This window comes from Eurosta solidaginis, chromosome 2 (genome assembly GCF_040869045.1).
Source record: "Eurosta solidaginis isolate ZX-2024a chromosome 2, ASM4086904v1, whole genome shotgun sequence".
In the NCBI taxonomy this organism is placed as follows: Eukaryota; Metazoa; Arthropoda; class Insecta; order Diptera; family Tephritidae; genus Eurosta; species Eurosta solidaginis.
Genome location: NC_090320.1, coordinates 288,207,245 through 288,232,974, shown reverse-complemented (window position 1 = coordinate 288,232,974; position 25,730 = coordinate 288,207,245). Strand labels below are relative to the sequence as shown.

Sequence of the window (25,730 nt, the reverse complement as noted above, 5' to 3'; positions counted from 1 at the left end):
GTGGTGTGATGGTAGCGTGCTCCGGCTACCACACCGAATGCCCTGGGTACACACCGCGGGCAAAGCAACATCAAAATTTTAGAAATAAGGTTTTTCAATTAGAAGAAAATTTTTCTAAGCGGGGTCGCCCCTCGGCAGTGTCTGGCAAGCACTCCGGATGTATTTCTGCCATGAAATGCTCTCAGTGAAAACTCATCTGCCTCGCAGAAGCCGTTCGAAGTCGGCATAAAACAAGTAGGTGCCGTCCCGCCAATTTGTAGGAAAAATTAAAAAGGAGCACGACGCAAATTGGAAGAGAAGCTCGGCCTAAAATCTCTTCGGAGGTTATCGCGCCTTACATTTTTATAGACTTAATGTCAACAGTCAATGTATATATTCTTAAAATTTATAACGATTAAAAATAGTTGTTCTCAGAAAGCGTGACCACATCTACAGCAACAATAAGCAGTGCGTGGCTTATTATCAAATCTGAATGATGAATACCCAAAAAATAACTCGCGCATTGTCAAAAAAAATTTTTGCACATTTCCATAAACAAAATGAATCTGCTCACCGTTAAATAATGAAACATTTCCACAGTTTCGCGTGCAAGGGTTAAATATGAACGGCACTGCCGTTCATCAGTATTTAATTGTGAGAGTCTAGTTTGTTGCTGTTCGGAGCTCATTTGCGACCACGCTGAATCGTTCATCATCAGCACCTGCAACATAAATTCAAGCAAATTTTTAATACCGTACTAATTATAGAACATTGTTGGTGGATTTATGTATGTATTCAACCTGTGTTTGATGTATGCGTTTTAAATTTTCCAAGCACTCATCCAGCAGGAATGTGGTATCGTTCATCAACATATTTATGAATTTTACAAATTGTTTGCCCGAATTCGATTCAGTTATCATAACTTGACGCAAAACTGGATTTTCCCACATTGATTTAAATAAATGACTTATATGATATCTGAAAAAGAAAGCAATTAAAAGCATATATATAAACACTTTTTTTTGCTATACTAACAAACCTAATTGTAAATTTATCATAGAATTCAGTGCTTTGTCCGGTCGTTTCAATATCTACATAGAATTTCATGAGTGCGCTGCAAAGTACTGTTTGTGCTAATTCATGATTCCACATCTATGATGAGAAAATTACAAGAGTTTAGTAATAAATTTACTATACAATTATTCATTAAGCGTATTTACTAACCGACACACTTAGCGTATTTTGTGGTCCAAGCGAGAATACAAATAGAACTTCAACTAATTTGGCAGTGACATAAGGATTCTTAATTAAATTTGGTACACAAACGCATGTAAGTAGCCATGTTATGATCGAATGATCAATTGTATGCCGTATATCATTGAGAGCATGTTGCATAGCGAATAATATGAATTCGGCAATATCATCAACATACCATTCGGGCAGTGCGGCAAATGCATCAGTTGGTTTTAATTGTTGTACCGTAAACTTAGCTATATATGGACCCTCAACGGCACGCCCCTCAATCTGATATAGTAGATATTCACAAACCGTTGAATAGAAGTACATACAAGCAGACAAAAGTTTCGGATCGAGAAGGCAAAGTTCGCTGCACATTTTCGATCTAGAAAGATGGACAAAAAAATATGATAACAAGTAAAAGTGTCTAAGTTCGGGTGTAACCGAACATTATATACTCAGCGTGAGCTTCAATTGTACATTTCATTTCAGATAAATTACTTTTCTACATAACACGTGGCACCGCCCGTTTAAAAGAAAAATGTCTCCCTATTTCCTCTTACAATAAAACTTGATAAGTGAAATATCATTGATTCAAAACTATTTTTTCCTAAGTTATAGCTTATTATTCTAGTCTACGAGCCTTTTAAACTTGTTTTATATCTAATTTTCCGTGGTCTTTAACCGATCTCGTCCATTTTCTCTAGAAATATTTCCTGCTATAGGGAAAAACTATGTACCCAATTTTATTACGATCCGTTAATTTTCCTTCTAGTTATGGCTCCCTAAACATTGAAAATTGCTTAGTCTTAAAAGGGGCGGTGCCACACCCATTTTTTCAAATTTAAGTGTTTTCCAATTTAATGTTATAATTCAATTTAGAAAGTAAAATTCTATTAATGCAAAGCTCTTTTCTGCTAAGCTATAGCTTATTATTTTCGTCCAAGACCCTTTTAAAATTCTTTTATATAAAAGTGGGCGTTGTTGTTGTTGCTGTAGCGAAAGGGTTGCTCCCCAAAGGCTTTGGGGAGTGTTATGGATGTGATGGTCCTTTGCCGGATACAGACCCGGTACGCTCCGGTACCACAGCACCATTAAGGTGCTAGCCCGACCATCTCGGGAACGATTTATGTGGCCACATTAAACCTTCAGCCATCCCCTCCCTCCCCACCCTAAAGTTCCATGAGAAGCTTGGGGTCGCCAGAGCCTCGACTGTTAGTGAAACAGGATTCGCCGCGGATAGGTGAGGTTGACAATTGGGTTTGGAGAAGCTATATATTGCGCTGGCAACCTAAAGGGTTGCGCTACACAGCCCCTAGAATCTGGTAATTTAGTCGCCTCTTACGACAGGCATACCTACCGCGGGTATATTATGACCCCCTAACCCGCTGGGGTAAAAAGTGGGCGTGGTCTTTAACCGCACCCGTCCATTTTTTCTAGAAATATTTCCTGCTATAGGGAAAGTTTGTGTACCCAATATTATTACGATCCGTTAGTTTTGCTTCGAGTTATGGCTCCCTAAACATAGAAAATTGCTTAGTCTTAAAAGGGGCGGTGCCACGCCCATTTTTTTAAATTTGAAGTTTTTCCTATTTATTGTTATAAATCCACATGGAAAATGAAATACCATTGATATAAAGCTCTTTTTTGCAAAGATATAGCTTATTTTATTCCTCCACGACCCTTTTAAAAATCTTTTATATAAAAGTGGGCGTGGTCCATAACCGATTTCGTTATTTTTCTTCAAAGCATTCCTTATAGCAACGGCAACCGCTCTGCCGAATTTTGTTATGATAGGTTTACCGATTTTTGATTTATGATTAATATTTGTAAAATTGATATCACAAGTGGGCGATGCCACGCCCATTTTAAGAAATGTTTCCAAATTTTTATCAAGAGTCTCAATATCAGTCCGCACGTCATATTTCAACATTCTAGGTGTATTATTTACTAAATAATCAGGTTTTTTGTGTTTTCCAAAATTTTATATATATAAAAAGTGGGCGTGGTTATCATCCGATTTCACTCATTTTCAATACCAATCTATTCTGGGTCCAGATAAGCTAGTGTACAAAATTTGGTGAAGATATCTCAATATTTACTCAAGTTACGGACGGACGGACGGACATGGCTCAATCAAATTTTTTTTCGATACTGATGATTTTGATATATGGAAGTCTATATCTATCTCGATTCCTTTATACCTGTACAACCAACCATTATCCAATCAAAGTTAATATACTCTGTGTGCAAAGCACGCTAAGTATAAAAGGGTACAAACTAGTAAATAATTAAACGCGTACCTTGTCAACTTTTTCAATTGTTTATGCCAACGTTCACGAAATTGTTTATTACGTTTTGCATATGGTGTATTTTCCCAATGTGATCTGGTGCGATCAATTTCGTCAATAAGTTTTTGCAATTCCTTAATAGCGCGTGCCTTTTGACGATAACGTTGTATAGCTGGCATATAACCCAAATGGTGTGCTTGAAGTGTGAGAAACCAACATTGCGTTTGGAAGTTGGCATTATGTGTGAGCGTTTCATTGAAATCACGTTCAATAAATTGTTTATACTCATCGGCGGTAAAACGTAATTTCGTGTCGTTCTCAATAGAGATCAATGAGTCTTTATAGAATGGAAATGCTGGATCGATGCGATCCAATTTGATTTTAACCGACAGCTGTTGCAAAACGCTCATTAGATTTATGACAAAACCATCGCGTGCAAGTAGTTTTTCATCACAAGCAAATTGTGCACGACGTTCATTGTGGCGCAAAATTTTACTAATATAATCAAGTGTTTTAGGGCGGCTATTGACGTTTACAAGCAATGAATGAAAAACTGTATGCATGGAGGTGCGCATAGATTGCATTTCCTAAAAAGAGTGTAACAAATAATTTGTTTTAAGTTTATAAGAAGAACATTATGTAAATATCTATCTTTAAAGGAAGTTTTTCTATATTTCGACTATACTCACCCAACGAAAATGATACATATTATATACGAGCACATTACTTTTGCCATGCGCTTCAGCAAACTTTACATTCTCTTCTGCAAACAATGAGACGGATAAAAATGGACCTAAATAACTACATTTCACTATTTCACGTCCAGGTATTTTCGTACACATTTCAGGTAAGAAATTTACTTGTGCTGCTATCAAATCACAAATTGGACGTGTGGCACCAACTTTAATTGTAACTAATTTAGCTAACAAGTCAATTTGTTGTGTATTAATATTGGCTGTGCATATATTTCGTTGCATTCCTATATAGAGACCACGTAAGAGTTGACCGAAAATTTGCTGAAAATCTTCAGTTTGATCACACGCAGTAGCTACCAAATCGTATAAGAAGCCATCAGGTATGCGACCTTGATAGAGCATTTCCAGCATAGTTGATTGATCTAAAATGTAGTTTGGATTTTCATAGATACGATCGGTAAGCACAAGTATTGTGGTGCGCATTATAGCATCATACATTTGTTGTAATACGTGTTGAATTTTTGTTGTCGCTTCAACTGAATCGCTGTTGTTGTTGCCGAAATAAACTACATGTTCTTGACGTAGTCTATGACAGTTTACTAAATATGTTAATACCTCTTGCTTAGCCGTAACGGTACGGTTTGACGTTGATGATTGCACTGGACCAATTGTGTTGGAGTCCAAAGGAGCATGCTGTGTAGATGAAGTAGACGCTACTGAAAAATGTTAAAAAATTATAAATTCACTTGTTGTTGTAGTGATGTAGACACTCCTCGCAGGTTTTGTGGAGTGTTATCAATGTTGGTCTTTTGGCGGATATAGATCCGGTACGTTCCGGCAAGAAGCTCCTAGAAGGTTTGGCCATCTATAAATTGCGCTGCCAACCCCTTCAATCATGTTTAGAGCCGGAGCAATAACATTTTCAATCGCTGGTGAAAAGTGAATTTACTCTGCAACGGGTTAGGGGGCTTAGAATATAATCGCGGCAGATATGCCTGTCGTAAGAGGCGACTAAAATACCAAATTGTTGCAAGGGGTTGTGTAGCGCAACCCTTTCAAGGGATTGCCAGCGCATATTATAGCTTCTGCAACCCAATTTTCAACCCAACCTGACCGTGGCGAATCGTTTCTTTAATAGCCGGGGCTCTGGCGACCCCATGTGCCTCATAGATCTAGGGAGTGGGAGGCATTATGGCCTAGAAGATTTCATGTGGTCATACCAAACCGTTCCCAAAATGGTGGAGTTAGTACTTTAATGGTGTTTATTACCTGGTACCAGATCTGCATCCGGCAAAGCAACTTCAACATCGACAACACTCCCCAGGGCGTTCGGGGAGTGTCCCTATCGCTACAACGACATAGCCCTTTGCCGGATGCAGATAAGCGGTACGTTCCGGTAGCAAGCACCAGCACTAGCCCGACCATCTCGGGAACAATTTAGTATGACCACATGAAACCTTCTAGGCCCTCCCCCCTCCTATCGCCGAAGCCTGGTGAGGTTGACAATTGGAGAAGCTATATATTGCGCTGGCAACCCCTTTAATCAATTTGGTATTTTAGTCGCCTCTTACGACAGGCATACCTACCGTGGATATATTCTAAGCCCCCCTTACCGGCTGGGGTTCGTAGCTCGTAGTAGAATCTAAAAAATTCTACCATTTTTATGCTACGGTTCTGCACTAGCTTTATGCTCTGTACATGTTCAGAGGCAGAACAGTAGCTACTGCTATTCTGAAGTTGCAAATGCAAACACTGCTCTGACAATATGGTTCTAAAGCTAAGATCGCCTGCAGGTTACACTTTTTCAAAAACATACACCTACCTTGTGATGAGGCAGAAGGTTGTTCATCATCACGCGCATTATTATTATTGCTGCTGCTGCTGCGACCACCGCTCATAGCATTTTCTGAAAAGAAAATCGAGGGTCGCGTTCCACCAGCACTGCCTGGTGCTGCATTAGCCAATATTTCTTGAACCTCGGTATCATCGCTTTTTATTTTTTTCGGTGTAGAATATGTAGGATTCGATGTAGACGCCGCCGCCACAGCACTTGTCGTTAGATATGACGTTGTAGGTGCAGCAGCAACGTTTGTAGTTGTCGTTGAAGTGGGAGCTTTATTGTTCTCGTTGCTTATATTTACAGTTGTTGTAGAACTACTGCCGCTAGAAGACGCGACGTCTGCGGCATCTGAGGTCGACCTAATTCCACTACCGCCACATGCATCATCTGTTCTCTCAGCTTCTTCGTTATATAACTTCAAGACGCATTCCAATAGTACATCGTGCATAATTGTTTCAAAATCAAAGCGCATTTGCGGATAATGTTCTAGAAAACTGGCAGTTCTTGGGCATATCATTGACCCAAGACTATATTCATTCCAAGTTGCATTGAATGTAAGCGAAAGCATGCTTTCAATACGTTCATCTACCGGTTTTTTCTGAGTCCGTTTACGTTCATTGGTTTTGTGATCCGTAGGGATTTCGTCTTCTGTGGTTTCCATGCTTTCAATATCACTCTTCTGTTTGCTATCATTATTCACTTGTTGCTCTTCTTTACTTGTAGCATTATTCGTAGCGTTAACGATAGTAAGTGGTGTGAAGACGGAAGTATTTGATGATGATGAAGCAGCTGTTAGTAATGAAGTTGAAGAACATTTTGTTATATCCATTAATTGTGTAGGTGTTGTATTTAAAGAATTCATTTCAACATCTACATCCATTTTAGTAGATTCAGTAGCAGATAATATATTTTCAGATGATTGATTTTCCGCTGATGTCTTGATTTGGTTACGTAACAAACGAGATTCCTTTGCAGCATCATTGTGACAGCGTTGGGCTGAAATACGAAAAAGGTCCTAGTTACACTATGTACAAGAGTACAATGAGGCTAGAGCTTTCGTAGTGATTTTCATTTGAAAATCTCACTTTCGATGGGCAAGTTACTCCACAATATTTTATGTAAAGCAATTTAACTGAGACCGCCGTGGTGTGGGGGTAGCTTGCTCCGCCTACTACACCGAAGGTCCTGTGTTCAATCCCCGGGCAAAGCAACATCAAAAATTTAGAAAAGTGTTTTCAATTAGAATTAAATTTTTATAAGCGGCGTCACTGTTCGCCAGTGTTTAGGTAAACAGTCCGAGTGTATTTTCGCCATGAAAAGCTTCTCAGTAAAAACTCATCTGCCTTGCAGGTGCCGTTCGGGTTCGGCGTAAAACATGTAGGAAAAATTAAATCGGAAGAGAATCTCGGCCTAAAATCTCTTCGGAACTTATGGCGCAGGCAACCAAACAAAAGGAATTGAAAAGTATCGTTGAGTTTAATTTCACCCGCCATGTCTTATGCGAAAAGGTCACCGAGATCGCCATCCCTAGAAAATATCTAGCAATGAAAACATGGGACCTATGCGAGATAGGATTTTGCGTTTAGGTTCCTGTTATGTCATTCAACGCACGGTAGTTGACAAAGGAACTGAAGGAACCACTGTGAATTCCCAAAATTGCCTCTCGTTACAACACTTTGCAAAATGTTTTGCCCTTACTCAGCTGACAAAGTGGTCAACCGATTTGCGTGCTTCAACTGCAAACCACGTTCAGTTCTAACACATTTATATAGCGCCGTTGAGCCTTCCATCCCAGATTATTTTAAACCAGTTAGTCTAAGAGTTGGACTCCTCTTGCGAGATGGACTAGAAAGAGAGAGGGGTGCTGGAAGTTGGTGTCATATGGGGACACGTTGCAAGCAGGACATACATTATGTATGTAGGGGTTGATTTTGGATAGGTAAAGGTTTAACCGTCGTGGCGGTCGCCGTGGTATACCTACCACGCCGAAGATAATGGGTTCACGCCCCGGGAAAAGCAACATCAAAAATTTAGAAACAAGTTTTTTCAATTAGAAGAAAATTGTTCTAAACGGGGTCGCCCCTCGGCAGAGTTTGGCAAGCCCTCCAAGTGTATTTCTGCCATGAAAAGCTCTCAGTGAAAACTCATCTGTCTGGCAGATGCCGTTCGGAATCGGCATAAAAAAAGTAGGTCCCGTCCCGCCAATTTGTAGGAAAAATTAAAAACGAGCACGACGCAAATTGTAAGAGAAGCTCGGCCTAAAATCTCTTCGGAGGTTATCGCGCCTTACATTTTTTTTATTTTTTTTTTTTTATTTTAAAGGTTTAACCTGTACCGTATCCAGATCGAAGTTGAGCTTGAGTGACGCGCGTCTCCCTTGTGAGATTACTCTCCTCTTCTGCAGAACGGAGTGAATATCAGAAGATTTCTGAATTACTTTCGGTGCTCGAAAACTATATCAGAAGAGGCCAAGCAGCCTAAGCTTGCCAAAGTTGATAAAAATGCAACTCTTGAGGATAATCACGAAAACCGTTGTACGCGCCAATTTGCTAAAGCAATTATTTCTTTCATTGCTCAAATATCAATTAACTTAATTTAATACTTTCCGCTATATATCATAATTTGTGATAGGCTAAAAAAATAAACCAAATTCCATAACATTATGTAGGTGACTTTTTTTTGCTTTTTTGAAAAATAATGATTGGCGTTAAAAACGGTTTTTGCTATTTCCCTTCAATTGTAGACAACAATCAAAAGTAAACCTTTTTCGTTCTCATCTGTTGTTACTGGGGTTGTCAGTATAGTGTCGATGCTCATATTAATCTCAGTGGTTGATTTTGTTGTTTTGCTGTTAGGTGAGTTAGTTTTTGTTGTTGTATTAGCTGCCGCTAAGGTACGCAATCTTCGTGCGCGTATCTAAAAAGTTAAGAAGTTAAACATATAATTTTATTTTAAAAACGCAATAAGAAATTTGGCACCTCTTCCGGCGTTAATTCATTCATCTTGTTATTTTGTTCCTCAGCTGATGACATATAAATGTTTTTACGGAACTCGGTGCGACCACCTATGAAATATTTTGCGTTTTTTCTTTTAGCTTTTGTTTTGTTTATAGAGAATTTGTTTAAATATACAGTGCAGGCAACAATTTCTCCTTCTTATCCGCTACTCGCTGTGACTTCCTTCACAGTTTATGCTGACTTGCCACTTTTGTTCTGCTAACAGCTCGCTCAGCCTCACTGTCAAGGAGAGGTGGTGTTTGTGTGTATGTAATTGTTCTACTGGCTGTTGCTTTCCATCAAAAACGACTTTTGTTTTTGTTGATTTACGCAGTTTTTTGTTTGTTGCCAGTTTGATTGGTGTATTTTTTTTTTTTTTGTTTAAAGAAATCAAACAGACCAATGCTATCTGCAACGTTTTTATTTTTGTTGTTTGGCTGTTATAATAATAATTGTTTTATATATACATGCATGTATGTTCACGTTGTTTTATTTTTTTGTTTCTATTCTGCTTTCTGATGCGTTCCGATATGCACGATCGAAAAGATGACTACAGACAATTTCGTTGCCGCGTTACTCTGTGGGTGAACGAACTAAGAAGTACATACATCGAAATGAAAATTAAATAAAAATAAAATTTGTTTTGTTGTCTATTTAATAATATATAAAATGTATAATCCCACTCAGCATTTAGGTGAATAAATTTTGAATTTCCATACATATTGTGACGAATATTAGCAACACTAAGGGAAACTATCACTTATCGTACCCGTCCTGCTATATGGGGCAGAAGCATGGACAACAGCAGATGAAGCGGCTTTGGGAGTGTTCGTGAGAAAAGTTCTTCGAAAGATTTATGGACCTCTAGGCGTTGGCGATGGCGAGTACCGAAGAAGATTTAATGATGAGCTGTACGAGCTATACGCAGACATCAACATAGTCCAGCGAATTAAAACGCGGCTGCTGCGCTGGCTAGGCCATGTTATGAGAATGAAAGATGATGATCCGGCCAAGAAAGTGTTTCTATTGGAACCCACCTATGGAAGCAGACGTTGAGGGTGCCCCCACTCCGTTGGAAGGACAAGGTGGAAAACGATTTAAACTCCCTTGGTGTGACCAATTGGCGCCGGTTGGCGGAGCGGCGGGAGCGCCTTGTTGGACGGCCATAACCGTTTAGACGGTTAAGCGCCAATTAAGTAAGTAAGGGAAACTATCATCTCTAAGCCGATGCTAAGCAGTGACTTGTAAGCACATCAATAAATCAATCATGTCTACACAGATGTACGTACACGCAACGGAGAAGAGACGCACAAACACATGCAGATATCTTATCTGAGATGCTCCCAAAAGTATGCAATTATAATTGTGTTCACACATACACGCGCGTATGAGAAGCTATAAACGTAGTAATTTTATAGCTGATGGCCAACTAGTAGATTCCGGAAATGGAAGCGTCTAGAAGATGCGAACGAGAAATCACAGAGTATAGAAGGCAGCAACAGTAGAGGCACACCAATCAGTTTGGTTTAGCAAGTTATTAGTTGCGAACTATAAGTGTTATTGTGAAGTACTTTAATAAAGGCCATTTTTGAATTATTCAATATTGGAGTTATTTATTCAACATTTTAGCGATTCGAACGTTAGCAGAAGATTTGGAATAACCGAAATTGCAGTAAATTCGTTACAATATCAATACTAGGGCTGTGAACTGCACCCAGATTTTTCAAATATCCGGATAAACCGGATATTCGAATAACCGGATAGCTAAGCAAAAAATCCGGCTATCCGGATTCATAAATGGAAAATCCGGATATCCGCTGTTCGGCTATCAGGATACGTATTCACAAAAAATGTTTGTAGATTATTACATTAACGTCAAAAATTAAGAAGGTACAATTTTACAAACAAGTGAAAATAAGAAAAGTGCCATTTGTTCATATTGTGAAAAACGCTGTTAATTGATTTACATGCCCCACGAATTTATTGTTATTAATGTTAAATAAACATATACATACATTGTACATCAATTTGTTGCTTTCACTGGTTATCCAAAAATACGGTCATTAACCGGATCTTCATAAATCCGGATATCCGGATAGTTTCACAAACGAATATTAACCGGATATCCATGCTGTCCCGTGTAAACGGATATCCGTATGGATATCCGGACATTCGAATATGCGGATAGTCACAGCCCTAATCAATACATTCAATTTGATTACTCTTTCTGCCTTTATAATGAGTTATCATACAATTGAACAAAAGAAATAATCAAATATGAATACTTTTGATGATCAAAAAATTAAAGTCATTTTTCGATCACTTTTTGGAATCATTTTTGAAGTCCTTTGATGATTAAATTTTAATATTTCATAAAAATCAACAAATAGAATAATAAAATACGCTTACCGCTCGATGAACAAAAACTGAATATTGTTTTTCAATCACATTTTGGAATCATATTTGAATCAAATGTGTTTACTTTAGGTGATCAAAAATTTATAATCATTTTTAATTCAGCTTTCTGAATCTTTTATGAACATATTTGTTGACTAAATACAAAATTTTATACTTGTTAAAATTTTACTTTTCATCATATATGTATGTAATACTCCTATATTGCTAATAGAAAATGCTCGCAATGTGTTTTGAATTCGAAATCAAAACAAGACAGCCTATGAAATTATTGTGATTGTAGCAGCATAAGTGTGACAAAAAAAAGTTTAAATTTAGGTACATTCGATTATTGAATACAAAAACAAAAACACTTAAACAACAATATATCGGCACTCTGATGTTTGGGAATGTACCTAGCCTTTTGTAGCAATATAGGAGTATTTCATATATGCTTTTCATTAAAAATCTTATTTTTTTCACGTACACACATTTTTTCAATCATGAAGCTAGAAAAAAAAATATATAAACATTTTATTATTTATACAAAAGATATTCTTCAAGACAAACAAGCAAGGAAGGTTAAGTACGGGTGTAACCGAACATTACATACTCAGTTGAGAGCTATGGTGAAAACATAAGGGAAAATAACCAAGTAGGAAAATGAACCGAAGGTAACATTGGAATGTGTTTGTATGACATGTGTATCAAATGAAAAGCATTAAAGAGTATTTTATGAGGGAGTGGGCCATAGTTCTATAGGTAGACCCTATTTAGGGATATCGATATAAAGGTGGATCAGGGTTGACTATACAATTTGTTTGTACGATATGGGTATCAAATGAAAGGTTTTAATGAGTATTTTAAAAGGGATTGATTCTTAGTTCCATAGGTGGACGCCGTTTCGAGATATCGCCATAAAGATGGACCCTAGAATTTGTTTGTACGATATGGGTATCAAACGAAAGGGGTTAATGAGTATTTAAAAGGGAGTGGGCCTTAGTTCTGTAGATGGACGCCTTTTCGAGATATCGCCATAAAGGTGGACCAGGGGTGACTCTAGAATGCGTTTGTACAATATGGGTATCAAACGAAAGGTGTTAATGAGTATTTTAAAAGTGAGTGGGCCTTAGTTCTATAGGTGGACGCCTTTTTGAGATATCACCATAAAGGTGGACCAGGGGTGACTCTAGAATGCGTTTGTACAATATGGGTATTAAACGAAAGGGGTTAATGAGTATTTTAAAAGGAAATGGGCCTTAGTTCTGTAGATGGACGCCTTTTCGAGATATCGCCATAAAGGTGGACCAGGGGTGACTCTAGAATGCGTTTGTACAATATGGGTATTAAAGGTATTAATGAGGGTTCTAAAAGGGAGTGGTAGTAGTTGTATAGGAGGTTGCCTTTTCGAGATATCGTCATAAAGGTGGACCAGGGGTGACTCTAGAATGCCTTTGTACAATATGGGTATCAAACGAAAGGTGTTAATGAGTATTTTAAAAGGGAGTAGGCCTTAGTTCTATAGGTGCACGCCTTTTCGAGATATCGCTATAAAGGTGGACCAGGGGTGACTCTAGACTTTGTTTGTACGATAAGCGTATCAAATGAAAGGTGTTAGTGAGTCTTTTTAAAAGGGAGTGGGCCTTAGTTCTACAGGTGGTCGCCTTTTCGAGATATAGCCATAAAGGTGGACCAGGGGTGACTTTAGAATATGTTTGTACGATATGTGTATCAAATTAAAGGTATTAATGAGGGTTTTAAAAGGGAGTGGTGGTAGTTGTATATGTGAAGGCGTTTTCGAGATATCGACCAAAATGTGGACCAGGGTGACCCAGAATATCATCTGTCGGGTACCTCTAATTTATTTAGATATGTAATACCACGAACAGTATTCCTGCCAAGATTTCAAGGGTTTTTTATTTCGCCCTGCAGAACTTTTTCATTTTCTTCTACTTAATATGGTAGGTGTCACACCCATTTTACAAAGTTTTTTTCTAGAGTTATATTTTGCGTCAATAAACCAATCCAATTACCATGTTTCATCCATTTTTTTCATTTTCATATTTGGTATAGAATTATGGCATTTTTTTCATTTTTCGTAATTTTCGATATCGAAAAAGTGGGCGTGGTCATAGTACGATTTTTGCCATTTTTCATACCAAGATAAAGTGAGTTCAAGTAAGCACGTGAACTAAGTTCATTAAAGATATGTCGATTTTTGCTCAAGTTATCGTGTTAACGGCCATGCGGAAGGACAGACGGACGACTGTGTATAAAAACTGGGCGTGGCTTCAACAGATTTCGCCCATTTTCACAGAGAACAGTTATCGTCACAGAATCTATGCCCCTACCAAATTTCACAAGGATTGGTCAATTTTTGTTCGACTTATGGCATTAAAAGTATTCTAGACGAATTAAATGAAAAAAGGGGGTCACGCCCATTTTGAAATTTTCTTTTATTTTTGTATTTTGTTACACCATATCATTACTGGAGTTGAATGTTGACATAATTTACTTATATACTGTAAAGATATTACATTTTTTGTCAAAATTTGACTTAAAAAATTTTTTTTTTAAAGTGGGCGTGGTCGTTCTCCGATTTTGCTAATTTTTATTCAGCATACATATAGTAATAAGGGTAACGTTCCTGCCAAATTTCATAATGATATCTTCAACGACTGCCAAATTACAGCTTGCAAAACTTTTAAATTACCTTCGTTTAAAAGTGGGCGGTGCCACGCCCATTGTCCAAAATTTTACTCATTTTCTATTCTGCGTCATAAGTTGAACTCACCTACCAAGTTTCATCGCTTTATCCGTCTTTGGTAATGAATTATCGTACTTTTTCGGTTTTTCGAAATTTTCGATATCGAAAAAGTGGGCGTGGTTATGGTCCGATATCGTTCATTTTAAATAGCGATCTGAGATGAGTGCTCAGGAACCTACATCCCAATATCATCAAGATACCTCAAAATTTACTCAAGTTATCGTGTTAACGGACGGACGGACGGACATGGCTCAATCAAATTTTTTTTCGATCCTGATGATTTTGATATATGGAAGTCTATATCTATCTCGATTCCTTTATACCTGTACAACCAACCGTTATCCAATCAAAGTTAATATACTCTGTGAGCTCTGCTCAACTGATTATAAAAATGATGTATGTAAATGCTGATCGTGACCTAAGATTTCTCCAACCATTTCTCCACCTTACATAATGGTTGGACAATAAAAAGGTTGTGAGCTATTTGAACCCCAGGTAAGTGAAACTATCTTGACATACCTGGATATGGCTTCAACATCCCGTACCATATCGTATTTTAAGATGTTGACGCTCATAGCTGATGTTGGATGTTGTAGTCGCAGGTGTATATAGGTTAAGTTTGTTTGCAAGTTATCTGTGCTCGAATAGCTCACTTCCGTACGCTTTCTTCCACTGATGAAATAAGTTTATTGTGTAGTATCTTATTTTGAATGAGATGTGAAGAATAAATGCATGATAATCGCATTCAAAAATGATTCAAAAATCTCAACCAAAACGACTGAAATATGTTGACGAATATGGTCAGAAAATGACTGTGGAAAGCAGTCAAATATTTCTCTAAAACAATTAAAGCTAAATTTACAATGATATCAAATATGAATTAAAAGCGTTTCGAAATAGGAATCATAAATGATTATTCAAGAATAATCACATTTAAGGTATATTTTTCTCCCGACGATACATTAGTTTTCGAACAGAAAATGCTTTTAAATTTGAACGTTTTTAATCATCATGGGGTATGATATTTAAATATTTTCTGATCAAAATTTTCAAAAAATGCTGGCTGGGATGTATATGCTTGTACGTGTATGTGTATGGCATCCCACTCAGCATTTAGGTGATTAAATTTTGAATTTCCCTACATATCAATACAATTTGATTTCTCTTTCTGACTAAATAATGAGTTATCATACAATTGAACAAAAGAAATTATCAAATATGAATACTTTTGATGATCAACAACTGAGTATAGTTTTTCAATCACATTTTGGAATCATATTTGAATCAAATGTGTTTACTTTATGTGATCAAAAATTTTAATCATTTTTCATTCAGCTTTCTGAATCTTTACTGACAATCTTTGTTGACTGAATAATGAATTTTATACTTCTTAAACTTTTACTTTTCATTGAAAATCTTATTTTTTCCCATACACACATTTTTTCATTCATGAAGTTCAGAAAAAATATATTAAAATTTTATTCTTCAAGACAAGAAATATGTACATATACCCAGCCAGCATTTTGTGAAAATTTTGATAAAAAAATATTCAAATATCATACCCTAAGATGATTAAAAACGTTCAAATTTAAAAGCATTTTCTGTTCGAAAATTAAGGTATCGTCGGGAGAAAAATGTACCATAAATATGATTATTCTTGAATAATCATTTATGATTCATATTTCGAAACGCTTTTTGTTCATATTTGATATCATTGTAAAATTGGTCTTTAATTTTTTTATAGTAATATTTGAATGCTTTTGACAGTCATTTTCTGATCATATTCGTGAACATATTTCAATGGTTTTGATTGGGATTTTTGAATCATTTTTGAATGCGTTTATCATATATTTATTCTTCATATCTCATACAAAATAATATAGTACTACATAGTAATCTTATTTCATCAGGGGAAGAACGCATGCGGAAGTGAGCTATTGAACAGAAGGTAATTCGCAAACAAACTAGACCAATATCCACATGCGACTACAACATCCAGCATCAGCTATGATCGTCAACATCTTAAAATACGATATGGTACGGGATGTTGAAGCCATATCCAGGTACATATGTATGTTAAGAGAGTTTCACTTACCTGGGGTTCAAATAGTCAACCTTTGTATTGCCTAATGGTATAATTTGTATTTTCTGGGAAGCCGATGGTGGAGAAATGGTTGGGGACATCTTTTGTTAGGAGCAGTATATGTATATGTACATATATCTTGTCTTGAAGAATAAAATTTTAATATATTTTTTCTGAACTTCATGAATGAAAAAATGTGTGTATGTGAAAAAATAAGATTTTCAATGAAAAGTAAAAGTTTAACAAGTATAAAATTCATTATTCAGTCAACAAAGATTGTCAGTAAAGATTTAGAAAGCTGAATGAAAAATGATTAAAATTTTTGATCACATAAAGTAAACACATTTGATTCAAATATGATTCCAAAATGTGATTGAAAAACTATACTCAGTTGTTGATCATCAAAAGTATTCATATTTGATAATTTCTTTTGTTCAATTGTATGATAACTCATTATTTAGTCAGAAAGAGTAATCAAATTGTATTGATATGTGGGAAATTCAAAATTTAATCACCTAAATGCTGAGTGGATAAGTGAACAGTTATGTTCTTTTTGAATGTGCTTTCAATTAATATTTTCGCTTAATATCTTCAAATAAAAAATTTAATATTTCTCTTTTGCAGAGTATCTTAACTTTATTATACCTAAAGCTGGAGACATTGGTGCTTTATCGGTAACCGTATCGGTAACCTTATAACAGCTGATTCGAGCAACCTTATGAGAATCAATGCAATCGATTATTGGTGCCGCTAAAGTCGTAACCGTATCGTAGCCAACCAATTGGGTTTTGGTTTACAGTCGTAACGATAAACAGCTGATTACGTTAGGGATACGGATACAGCGATACGACATACGGCAGCAATGACTCCGGCTTAAGGCTTATGCCGCCGTGATCGTATAACTCATTGTTTACTATATAGTTTGACAGCTTAAATCGAGGTTATGTTGCGAATAGAGTGGAAGGCACTCGCAGGCCGTGAAAAAAGACACTCGAATGAAGTATAATGAAGGAATTGATATTCGGAGTTTTTTCAAAATTTGCCTGAAATCCTGAATCACAAAAGGGAGTGTACTTAAGTACGAAAATGAAAAAATGTAGTTAGGTTTTGCTCCTTTTTTAGCAGGAGATTTTCATTTTAAAAATGTAATATATAAACCAATGTTCATTCTATTACTCATTTTATCTATGAGGCCTCACATATACTTTATAATAACATGATTTTTACGATTTATTCCTAAATGAAAATAAATAAAACACCTATAAATGTAGTCATTAACCATGTTTTTTACTTCTTACTTTATGTTAAAAAATAACTCTGTGTTAAAAATAGCAGAACTAAAATCTCAATGTCGTACTACTTTCATATTGTTACGAATATTAGCAACACTAAGGAGTACTGTCATATCTAAGCCGATGCTAAGAGTGACTTGTATGCACATCCATAAATCAATCATTATGTATCTACATAAACGAATCAATCATTATGTCTACACATATGTACCTACACGCAGCGGAGAAGAGATGCACAAACACATGCAGATATCTTATCTGAGATGCTCCCAAAAGTATGCAATTGTAATTGTGAAAGTGTTGCTCACAAATACACGCGCATATGAGAAGCTATACGCGTGCATCTGTAGTTATAATTATATGGCAGTAACTAAGTAAATTCTAGAAGCGCCTAGAAGATGCAACGAGGAAATCACAGAGTATAAAAGCACCAACGGTAGAGGCGCGAGATTCAGCTTTGATTAGCACGCTATCTGTCGAGCAACAGTAGAGTTATTTTTTGAGAAGTACTTTAATAAAGACCATTTTGCATTACTGAATAGTGGTGTTATTTATTCAACAGTTTAGTGATTCGAACTTAGCAGAAGGTTGCAAATAAGAGAATTTGCAGTAAATTCATTACAATTGGTGTCAGAAGAGGAATTGTTGAATAAATTCGAGAAGGCAAGATCATGGCAAAGTTCAGTGAATTGAAGATCCAGCAACTGGAGAAGGAGTTGGAGAGCCGTGGATTGAATACAACCGGCATTAAACTCGAACTTCAGGCACGACTACGAGAGGCAATGGAAGCAGAAGGAATTAACGTGGAAGAGTATGTCTTTCATCTTGATGTCGACGAGACAACAACAAAAATTCAAGAGAAAAACGAAACATCGCAGACAGTTACGAACACAGACTTGAACATGATATTGCCTGCAATGACTGCTCAAACATCGACAGTGGCATCTCAGCTGGAATCACAGGAGACACGTTTAACATCCAAGATGGAAGCACAGGAGGCACGCATTTTAGAAATGTCGACACAGATTACATCAAAGATGGAAGCACAACTGAAAGAACAAGAGGCACGCATAACAGTACAACTCGAAGCGCAAGAGGCGCGTATATCATCAAAACTCGAAGCGCGCACGGACGAGAAAATAATGCAGTTTGATGAAAAAGTCGAGGCCGAGGTGAATGCTTTGAGAGGTTGTTGTTGTTGTTGTAGCGATTAGGTTACTCCCCGAAGGCTTTGGGGAGTGTTATCGATGTGATGGTCCTTTGTCGGATACAGATCCGATACGCTCCGGTAACACAGCACCATTAAGGTGCTGGCCCGACCATCTCGGGAACGATTTATATGGCCACATTGAACCTTCAGGCCATCCCTCCCTCCCCACCCCCAAGTTCCATGAGGAGCTTGGGGTCGCCAGAGCCTCGTCTGTTAGTGAAACGGGATTCGCCGCTCGAAGGTGAGGTTGACAATTGGGTTGGAGAAGCTATATATTGCGCTACACAACCCTTTGAGAGGTCGTATACAGGAGTTGCAACTAAATGGGCCAGCTGTTTCAGCAAGCAATACGAAGGTAAAAGCTCCATCTTTTGACGGCTCTGTTCCTTTCCAGGTGTTTAAGATTCAGTTTGAGAAGACCGCAGCAGTGAACAACTGGAGTGCTGAAGATAAAGTTGCTGCACTATTCGTGGCATTGAAAGGATCTGCTGCTGAAATCCTACAGAATATTCCCGAGGGAGAGCGGAACAACTACGAAACATTTATGAGCGCTCTAGAGAGGCGATACGGAAGCGAACACAGGAAGCAGATACACCAAATAGAGGTTCAAAACCACTACCAACAAGCTAATGAGACTTTGCAAGAGTTTGCGTCAGATGTCGAAAGGCTTGCACATTTGGCGGATGCCGACGCACCCGTGGAATAAACCGAAAGGGTAAAAATTCAGAGCTTTATAAATGTCATACGGGACGTCGAAACGAAGCGAGCCACATAAGCAAACCCAAAGCAAACATTTGGAGAAACGGTATCACATGCATTGACTCAGGAAACTGCCTCACTATTGAGTAAACCAACATACAAAGCTCATCGTGTGGAAGTGGAAAGACCAGATTGGGTATACACAATTTTGGAAGCACTGAAGGGATCACAACAGAAAAATGCCGGAGTTATTAAATGTTTAGGGTGCGGCAACCCAGGTAATATTGCACGACATTGCAGCACCGGTCCCAATAGCTCCGTAAACGCAGAGCTGAAGGAGATGAGCAAATCTCCAAGTCCACTCAATCGTTAAGCTAAAGCGAGTCAGCCGCAAGGGGCGACAGCTGGCTCCCTCAATTGAATGCCCCATAATCTCTATCTGGCAAATTGGAAGAAGGTCAAACAATCTTACTGTCGGAGGACATGTGGATGGAAAGGAACGTTTACTGACTGTAGATACGGGTGCATCTCATTCCATCATTCGAGCTGATTTAGTCAACAAGAAGATAAGACCATTGCATGGAGCAAGATTGCGTACAGCCACTGGAGAAGACACCACGGTTCTAGGTGAAGTAGCGTGTGAAGTCGCAATTGGGAACGTCACGGTAGTACACAATTTTATAGTGGCAGAGATTGTTGATGAAATCATAATTGGAGTGTACTTCTTAATCTACCAAGGCATCAAGATCGATATGCAAAGCAAGACGATGCGATATAAGAACATGGATGTGCCACTTAATTTCGGCTACGAGAGAGGCTACAGCAGTAAGCGAGTGCTTGTGGAAGAGAGTCAGTAAATACCTCCAAAATCCGAAGCAGTCATCTGGGCAAAGCTTGATGGAGATTGTGGGACAAACAAATTGTGGGTTGTCGAGGCAGCAAACAAATCAACACCAAACATACTTGTAGGAAAAACCTTGGCTATAACAAAACAGGATGGACGTATCCCGGTAAGAGTACTCAATGAGTTCAAGTCACCACTCAAACTGATCAGAGGAGCTATTTTGGGAAGATGCCAAGAGGCTGAACTGTGAACAACTCCAGGAAGAGGTTTCAACTAGCAATATTGATCTTTCAGATGGCATAATGGCATGGACATAGAGAGACTAGAGGAAGACGTATCAGAGTAAGGCAAAGCAACTGCTCCTACGGGAACATATTTGACCAAGATGGCTCCAAACCAGGCCGCACCAACGTTGTGAAACATCAAATTGACACGGGAAATGCGAGCCCGATCCCTCAAGCTCCACGTAGTGTTCCACTGCGGGTGTTGTGAGTCAAATCATACAAGAAATGAGCGACAGCGGCGTCATCGAACCATCAGCTATTCCATGGAGCTCACCTGTGGTACTTGTGAAGAAGAAGGATGGGAAAATGAGGTTTTGCGTGGACTACCGCAAGTTGAACGACGTCACGAAAAAGGATAGCTACCCATTGCCAAGAATTGACGACACTCTGGACTCGCTCTCTGGTACGAAATGGTTTTCCACACTGGACTTGAAAACTGGCTATTGGCAAGTGGGGGTGAAGGAGGAAGACAAATAAAAAACAGCCTTTAGCGGCGGAGATGGTCTTTGGCAATTTACAGTAATGGCTTTTGGACTTTGTAATGCACCAGCTACTTTTGAGAGACTCATGGATCAGGTATTGAAAGGACAGCATTAGAAAACATGCTTGGTATACCTGGACGACATCATCGTATTGGGCAAGAACTTCGATGAACAACTTAAAAACTTGGAGGAAGTTTTCCAGAGAATAGCTGGCGCAGGTCTGAAACTAAGTCCCAAAAAGTGTGCGCTGTTTAAAAAGGAAGTGAATTATTTGGGTCACAAGGTAACGACAGAAGGTATCCATACAGCGAAGGAAAAGATAGAGGCAGTAAAGGATTGGCCAAGACCCCAGAACTTGCATGAATTAAGAAGTTTCCTTGGGCTGTGCACATACTACCGGTGATTTGTACCAAACTTTTCCAGCGTAGCCCATAGCCTCCCTGAGCTTACAAGAAAAAATAAAGCTTTTGAATGGAAGAAGGAGCAAGAAGTGGCTTTCCAAACATCGAAAGAGCGTTTGTGCACTGCCCCAATGTTGGCATATCCGATTCCAGGAGCAACCTTTATTCTAGATACAAATGATATGCAAACTCTTGAGGTTAGGACAATTTCTGGACTCTTGTTCCTGCATGGCCTACACAATGGGTATATTGATTGCCCTCCTTTGCTAGAACTCATAAAGCTTAATGTTCCACGTAGATCCTTACGTCACTCTGATCTCTTTCATATTGAATATTGTAGGCGTAATTATGCTCAGTATGAGCCAATAATTCGAATGCTGACTTTAACTCACTTTACTATAATAATACTCATGTGGATATTTTTTCCCTGCTTGTTTAAAGTTTTTTTATAATTGTAAGTCAAGTTTTATTGTACTTTTATTATTGTTATCTAGTCTGTAAGGTTTTGTAATACCATAGACTAAATATATAAATAAAACTTTACTTAAAAAAATTAAGCGAAACTTACTCAATCTATAAGGTAAGTAAGAAATCTTTCACATAAATTTATACCATTCAAACATATATGCTGTTTTTTAATTGTTCAGTGGGCTGGACATTTGGTAACCATCATGTCGAAAAAACGCTTTACAGAAAAGAAGTGATGGAGATGCTCATGAACAGTGATGCTGAAAGTTTGACCGACAACGAAGAAATGGATTTCGTTCCTAATCGTTCAAATATGTGTTTTTCAAGTGATTTTGAGTAATAGTACGCTCTACAAAATGGTCAAAATTTGAGTGCAAATTATGAGTACAAGAAGCTTTGTGGGGCGCACATACTAGCTGGTTGCATGAAACTTCCTCGCGTAAGGATGTACTGGCCAATACACAGATATCAAGGGATCGAAATTTAAATTAAGAAATCATATGCATTTGGTCGACAACTTTAGAGCTACTTTACAAGAAAAAGAAAACAACAAATTGTGGACGGTTGAACCAATTATAAAAACCGTTTGAAAAAATTACAATCCCTACCAAAGCCAGGAAAACTGAGCATCGATGAACAAATGATTCCATTTTCCATGAATTGAAACAAAATGTTATGGAAAAACCCTTTGCAAAGGAAATTGAACCTTTTCATGTGGTTGTTGCAATGTTGTTTTACACAGCAAACAATTTTGTATACAAAGGGATTTTCCACGGATTTCCTTTTGTCCTGCCTCACTGGTGGACCGGCCAGGGCAGGAATTATTCTGCCCAAAAATATTATGAATCACATCCCGGTTTGTTTTCCGTTTTCGGATTCGCGATCCAGGGACTGGAACGAGTCTTTTGACACCGCCCCAATATTTTGGGACAGGTATTAAGAGTGTAAGGTAATTCTTTACTTTAGCTCACAACTGCTAAAACTCGACCAAAAATATCGGTAGAGGTGTCAAAAAACGCGTTTTGGTCCCAGGACCACGAATCCGAAAACGAAAAAAAAAAATTTTATTTCCGTCAAAAGATATTTCCAAAAAAACCGAAAAATGGCCCGGAGCGCTCCGAAACCGGGGGTCGGACCCATAGTATTTTTGCACAGACCACCCTTCTGCATTGGCGGCCTTTGGTCGCGCTTATAAAAAATTACCCTGGGTGGGTCCAACACCGATTTGGGTAAAAGTCTAGTTGAGGGGTCGACTGCTAATACGCTACCAAAAATATCGAGAGAAGTGTCAAAATACGCGTTGTAATCTCGAGAACTATAATCCGAAGGCGGAAAAGAAAAATTTTATCTCTGTCCGGAGATATTTGCAGTTGAAGTTGGCGATTTTAATGTGGTTGTTGTACCCACAAAAAAAATTGTGCATCACCGTGGCGGTAGCCACGGTAATACCACACACCCGGACTTGGCATGGCGTAGCCCAGGGTTATTTTTATAAGCGCGGCCGAAGGCCGCCAACGCAGAAAGCGCGGATCTTTTTTCGGTTTTTCGTTAATATCTTTTGAACGGTAAAAAAAGTTAACGGTAATAGTCTAGTTGAGGGGTCGACTGCTAATACGCTACCAAAAATATCGAGAGAGGTTCAAAAGGCGCGTCTTGACATCGGTATTAATAATCCGAAGGCGGAAAATAAAAATATTAACGCGTTCAAAAGATATTAACGAAAAACCGAAAAAAGACCCGCGGGTACCTCCGAAACCGGGGGTCGGATCCATAGTATTTTTTCGCAGAACACCTTTCGGCGTTGGCGGCCTTCGGCCGCGCTTATAAAAAATAACCCTGGGCTAGGCCATGCCACGTCCGGGTGTGTGGTTTAACCGTGGCTACCGCCACGGTGATGCACAATTTTTTTGGTGGGTACAAACACAACAACAACCACATGGAAATCGCCAACTTCAACTGCAAATATCTCCGGACAGAGATAAAATTTTTCTTTTCCGCCTTCAGATTATTGTTCTCGAGGTTAATACGCGTCTTTTGACACCTCTCTCAATATTTTTGGTAGCGTATTAGCAGTCGACCCCTCAACTAGACTATTACCAAAGTTAACTTCCGCTTTCGGATTCTTGATCTAGACGTGAATACGATCTTTTTGTACCTCACTCAAAACAAAGTCCCAATTTTAGGGTGGGGCCCCTAAACTGCACAATTACCATTTCCAATTTCCGCTTTCGGATTCGTGATCCTGGGTCTAAAGCGCGTATTTTGACACATCTCCCGATATTTTTGGACGAGTTTTAGCAGTTGTGAGCTAAAGTAAAGAATTACACCTTAAATCGTTGCTTTTCAATTTGTATACAAAAGAAAGCAGTTTTATCTTGGCTGCTCCATATAACCCCTCGCACCCAGGCACGCCCCTGCCTAAATATCTACATACATATGTGCATTTGCGTGCGTGCTATAAGACTTTTTTCGTAGCAGTCAGTAAATCTCCCGTTAATTATAATCATTAGTGACCTTATCCGCTCACTTACACTTATTTGCAATATTTTATTTGGTATTTTATAACAACACGTCATTTATTTCCTTTGTTTCTTTGCAAATTCACTTGAAAGATACAAGATTTTTTTTCATATATGCAAGCACTTTCTCAAAACGTCAAAGCTTGGTGCAAATTTTTTTCATTTTCTTCGTTTTGTTAGCAATTCACATACATATACTCTAATTTCCAAGTTATTGTTCGCCCAGGAAAGGAACTGCAGCAGCTATATTGTAACTAATGCTACATTCGTGTTCAGAAAAATATAGAATCTTTGAAATATACCTTTTTCCCGTATTTTTCCAATTTTACTGTTAATTCAATCGAAATGCAGTGCTCATCGTACCGAACCAAATTCTCGAACTTTAGCTTATTATTCGGCACCCTATGTACACGTACGTTTCAGCTTTTCTTCTCGAGTGATCCTTTTCCTTTTTTAAGTTTCACAGTCCTTTTTTAAGCACTCTCGATTTATTCCTTATCCATAATAGGAAGAAAGCAATTTCATTTACTATAATTAAATATAATTTCCTTTTCAATATTTTTCTATTTTTTTCTGTCGCGTAATTTAGCACTTCACCACTTCACTGAACGCAAATTGTGGTAACAAAGTATGATTGGACGTGGACGTAGGGTTGCTAATGCGCATGAATCGAGAATGTTTAACTACTTTTTCAAATTGGTTAATTTTTATAGAATAAACTGAAACCGTAATACTGTTTTCACACAGAAACTTAATGATCTCATTTCACCTGCTAAGGAAATCGTAAATTGTTTGCTTTCACACAGAAGTAATTGCTCGATTAGTATGAACGATGAGACAGACAATCATGGCGGAACGATACAAGGTGGGAGCATGGTGACATAACTACAAACAAAAAAAATTCCATGTACTTGTAAATTCGATGGACAAATGTCAAAATCGTAGTTGATGTATCAAATCAAATAAAAAAAGGTTATAATCAGCTGTTCGATGCGGGCACCTTGTATCGTTCCGCCATGCAGACAATGACATTTACTTTGACAAATGACATTTTTAAGCACTGAACACACCAAAAACTAAGAAGTGGAACGCGGCCAACAGAGTTGCATTGTGCTTTTGACTTCATTAGGCATTCGATTAGCTACTAATGAAATAATTATAGATTCGAATTTTGTAGGGAAGATTGAGCTCAATAAGCGTCTTAATGTAGAAAACTGCCTTTATTATTCAATAAGCCGTCTGTGTGAAAT

General features: G+C 38.0%; 1 protein-coding gene across 5 annotated transcripts in view; it reads right to left on the bottom strand.

The window, feature by feature from the left end:
* Nucleotides 1–25,209, bottom strand: part of Ube4B (Ubiquitination factor E4B) — a 33,171-nt gene extending 7,962 nt beyond the window's left edge. The window contains exons 1-10 of one of the 5 annotated variants that reach the window (XM_067768395.1): nucleotides 24,783–25,209; nucleotides 9,020–9,630; nucleotides 8,804–8,957; nucleotides 6,024–7,037; nucleotides 4,196–4,914; nucleotides 3,519–4,093; nucleotides 1,204–1,600; nucleotides 1,019–1,131; nucleotides 780–957; nucleotides 554–700 (exon numbers count right to left, since the gene is read on the bottom strand). In XM_067768395.1, coding sequence (XP_067624496.1) covers nucleotides 554–700; nucleotides 780–957; nucleotides 1,019–1,131; nucleotides 1,204–1,600; nucleotides 3,519–4,093; nucleotides 4,196–4,914; nucleotides 6,024–7,037; nucleotides 8,804–8,957; nucleotides 9,020–9,073 — 3,351 coding nt within the window. In that variant the 5' untranslated portion in view covers nucleotides 9,074–9,630; nucleotides 24,783–25,209. Of the gene's footprint in view, nucleotides 1–553; nucleotides 701–779; nucleotides 958–1,018; nucleotides 1,132–1,203; nucleotides 1,601–3,518; nucleotides 4,094–4,195; nucleotides 4,918–6,023; nucleotides 7,038–8,803; nucleotides 8,958–9,019; nucleotides 9,631–24,171; nucleotides 24,317–24,492; nucleotides 24,642–24,782 lie in introns of those variants that run through there. The other 4 variants (XM_067768394.1, XM_067768391.1, XM_067768392.1 and 1 more) reach the window with 4 other exon arrangements.
* Nucleotides 25,210–25,730: the final 521 nt, after the last annotated feature.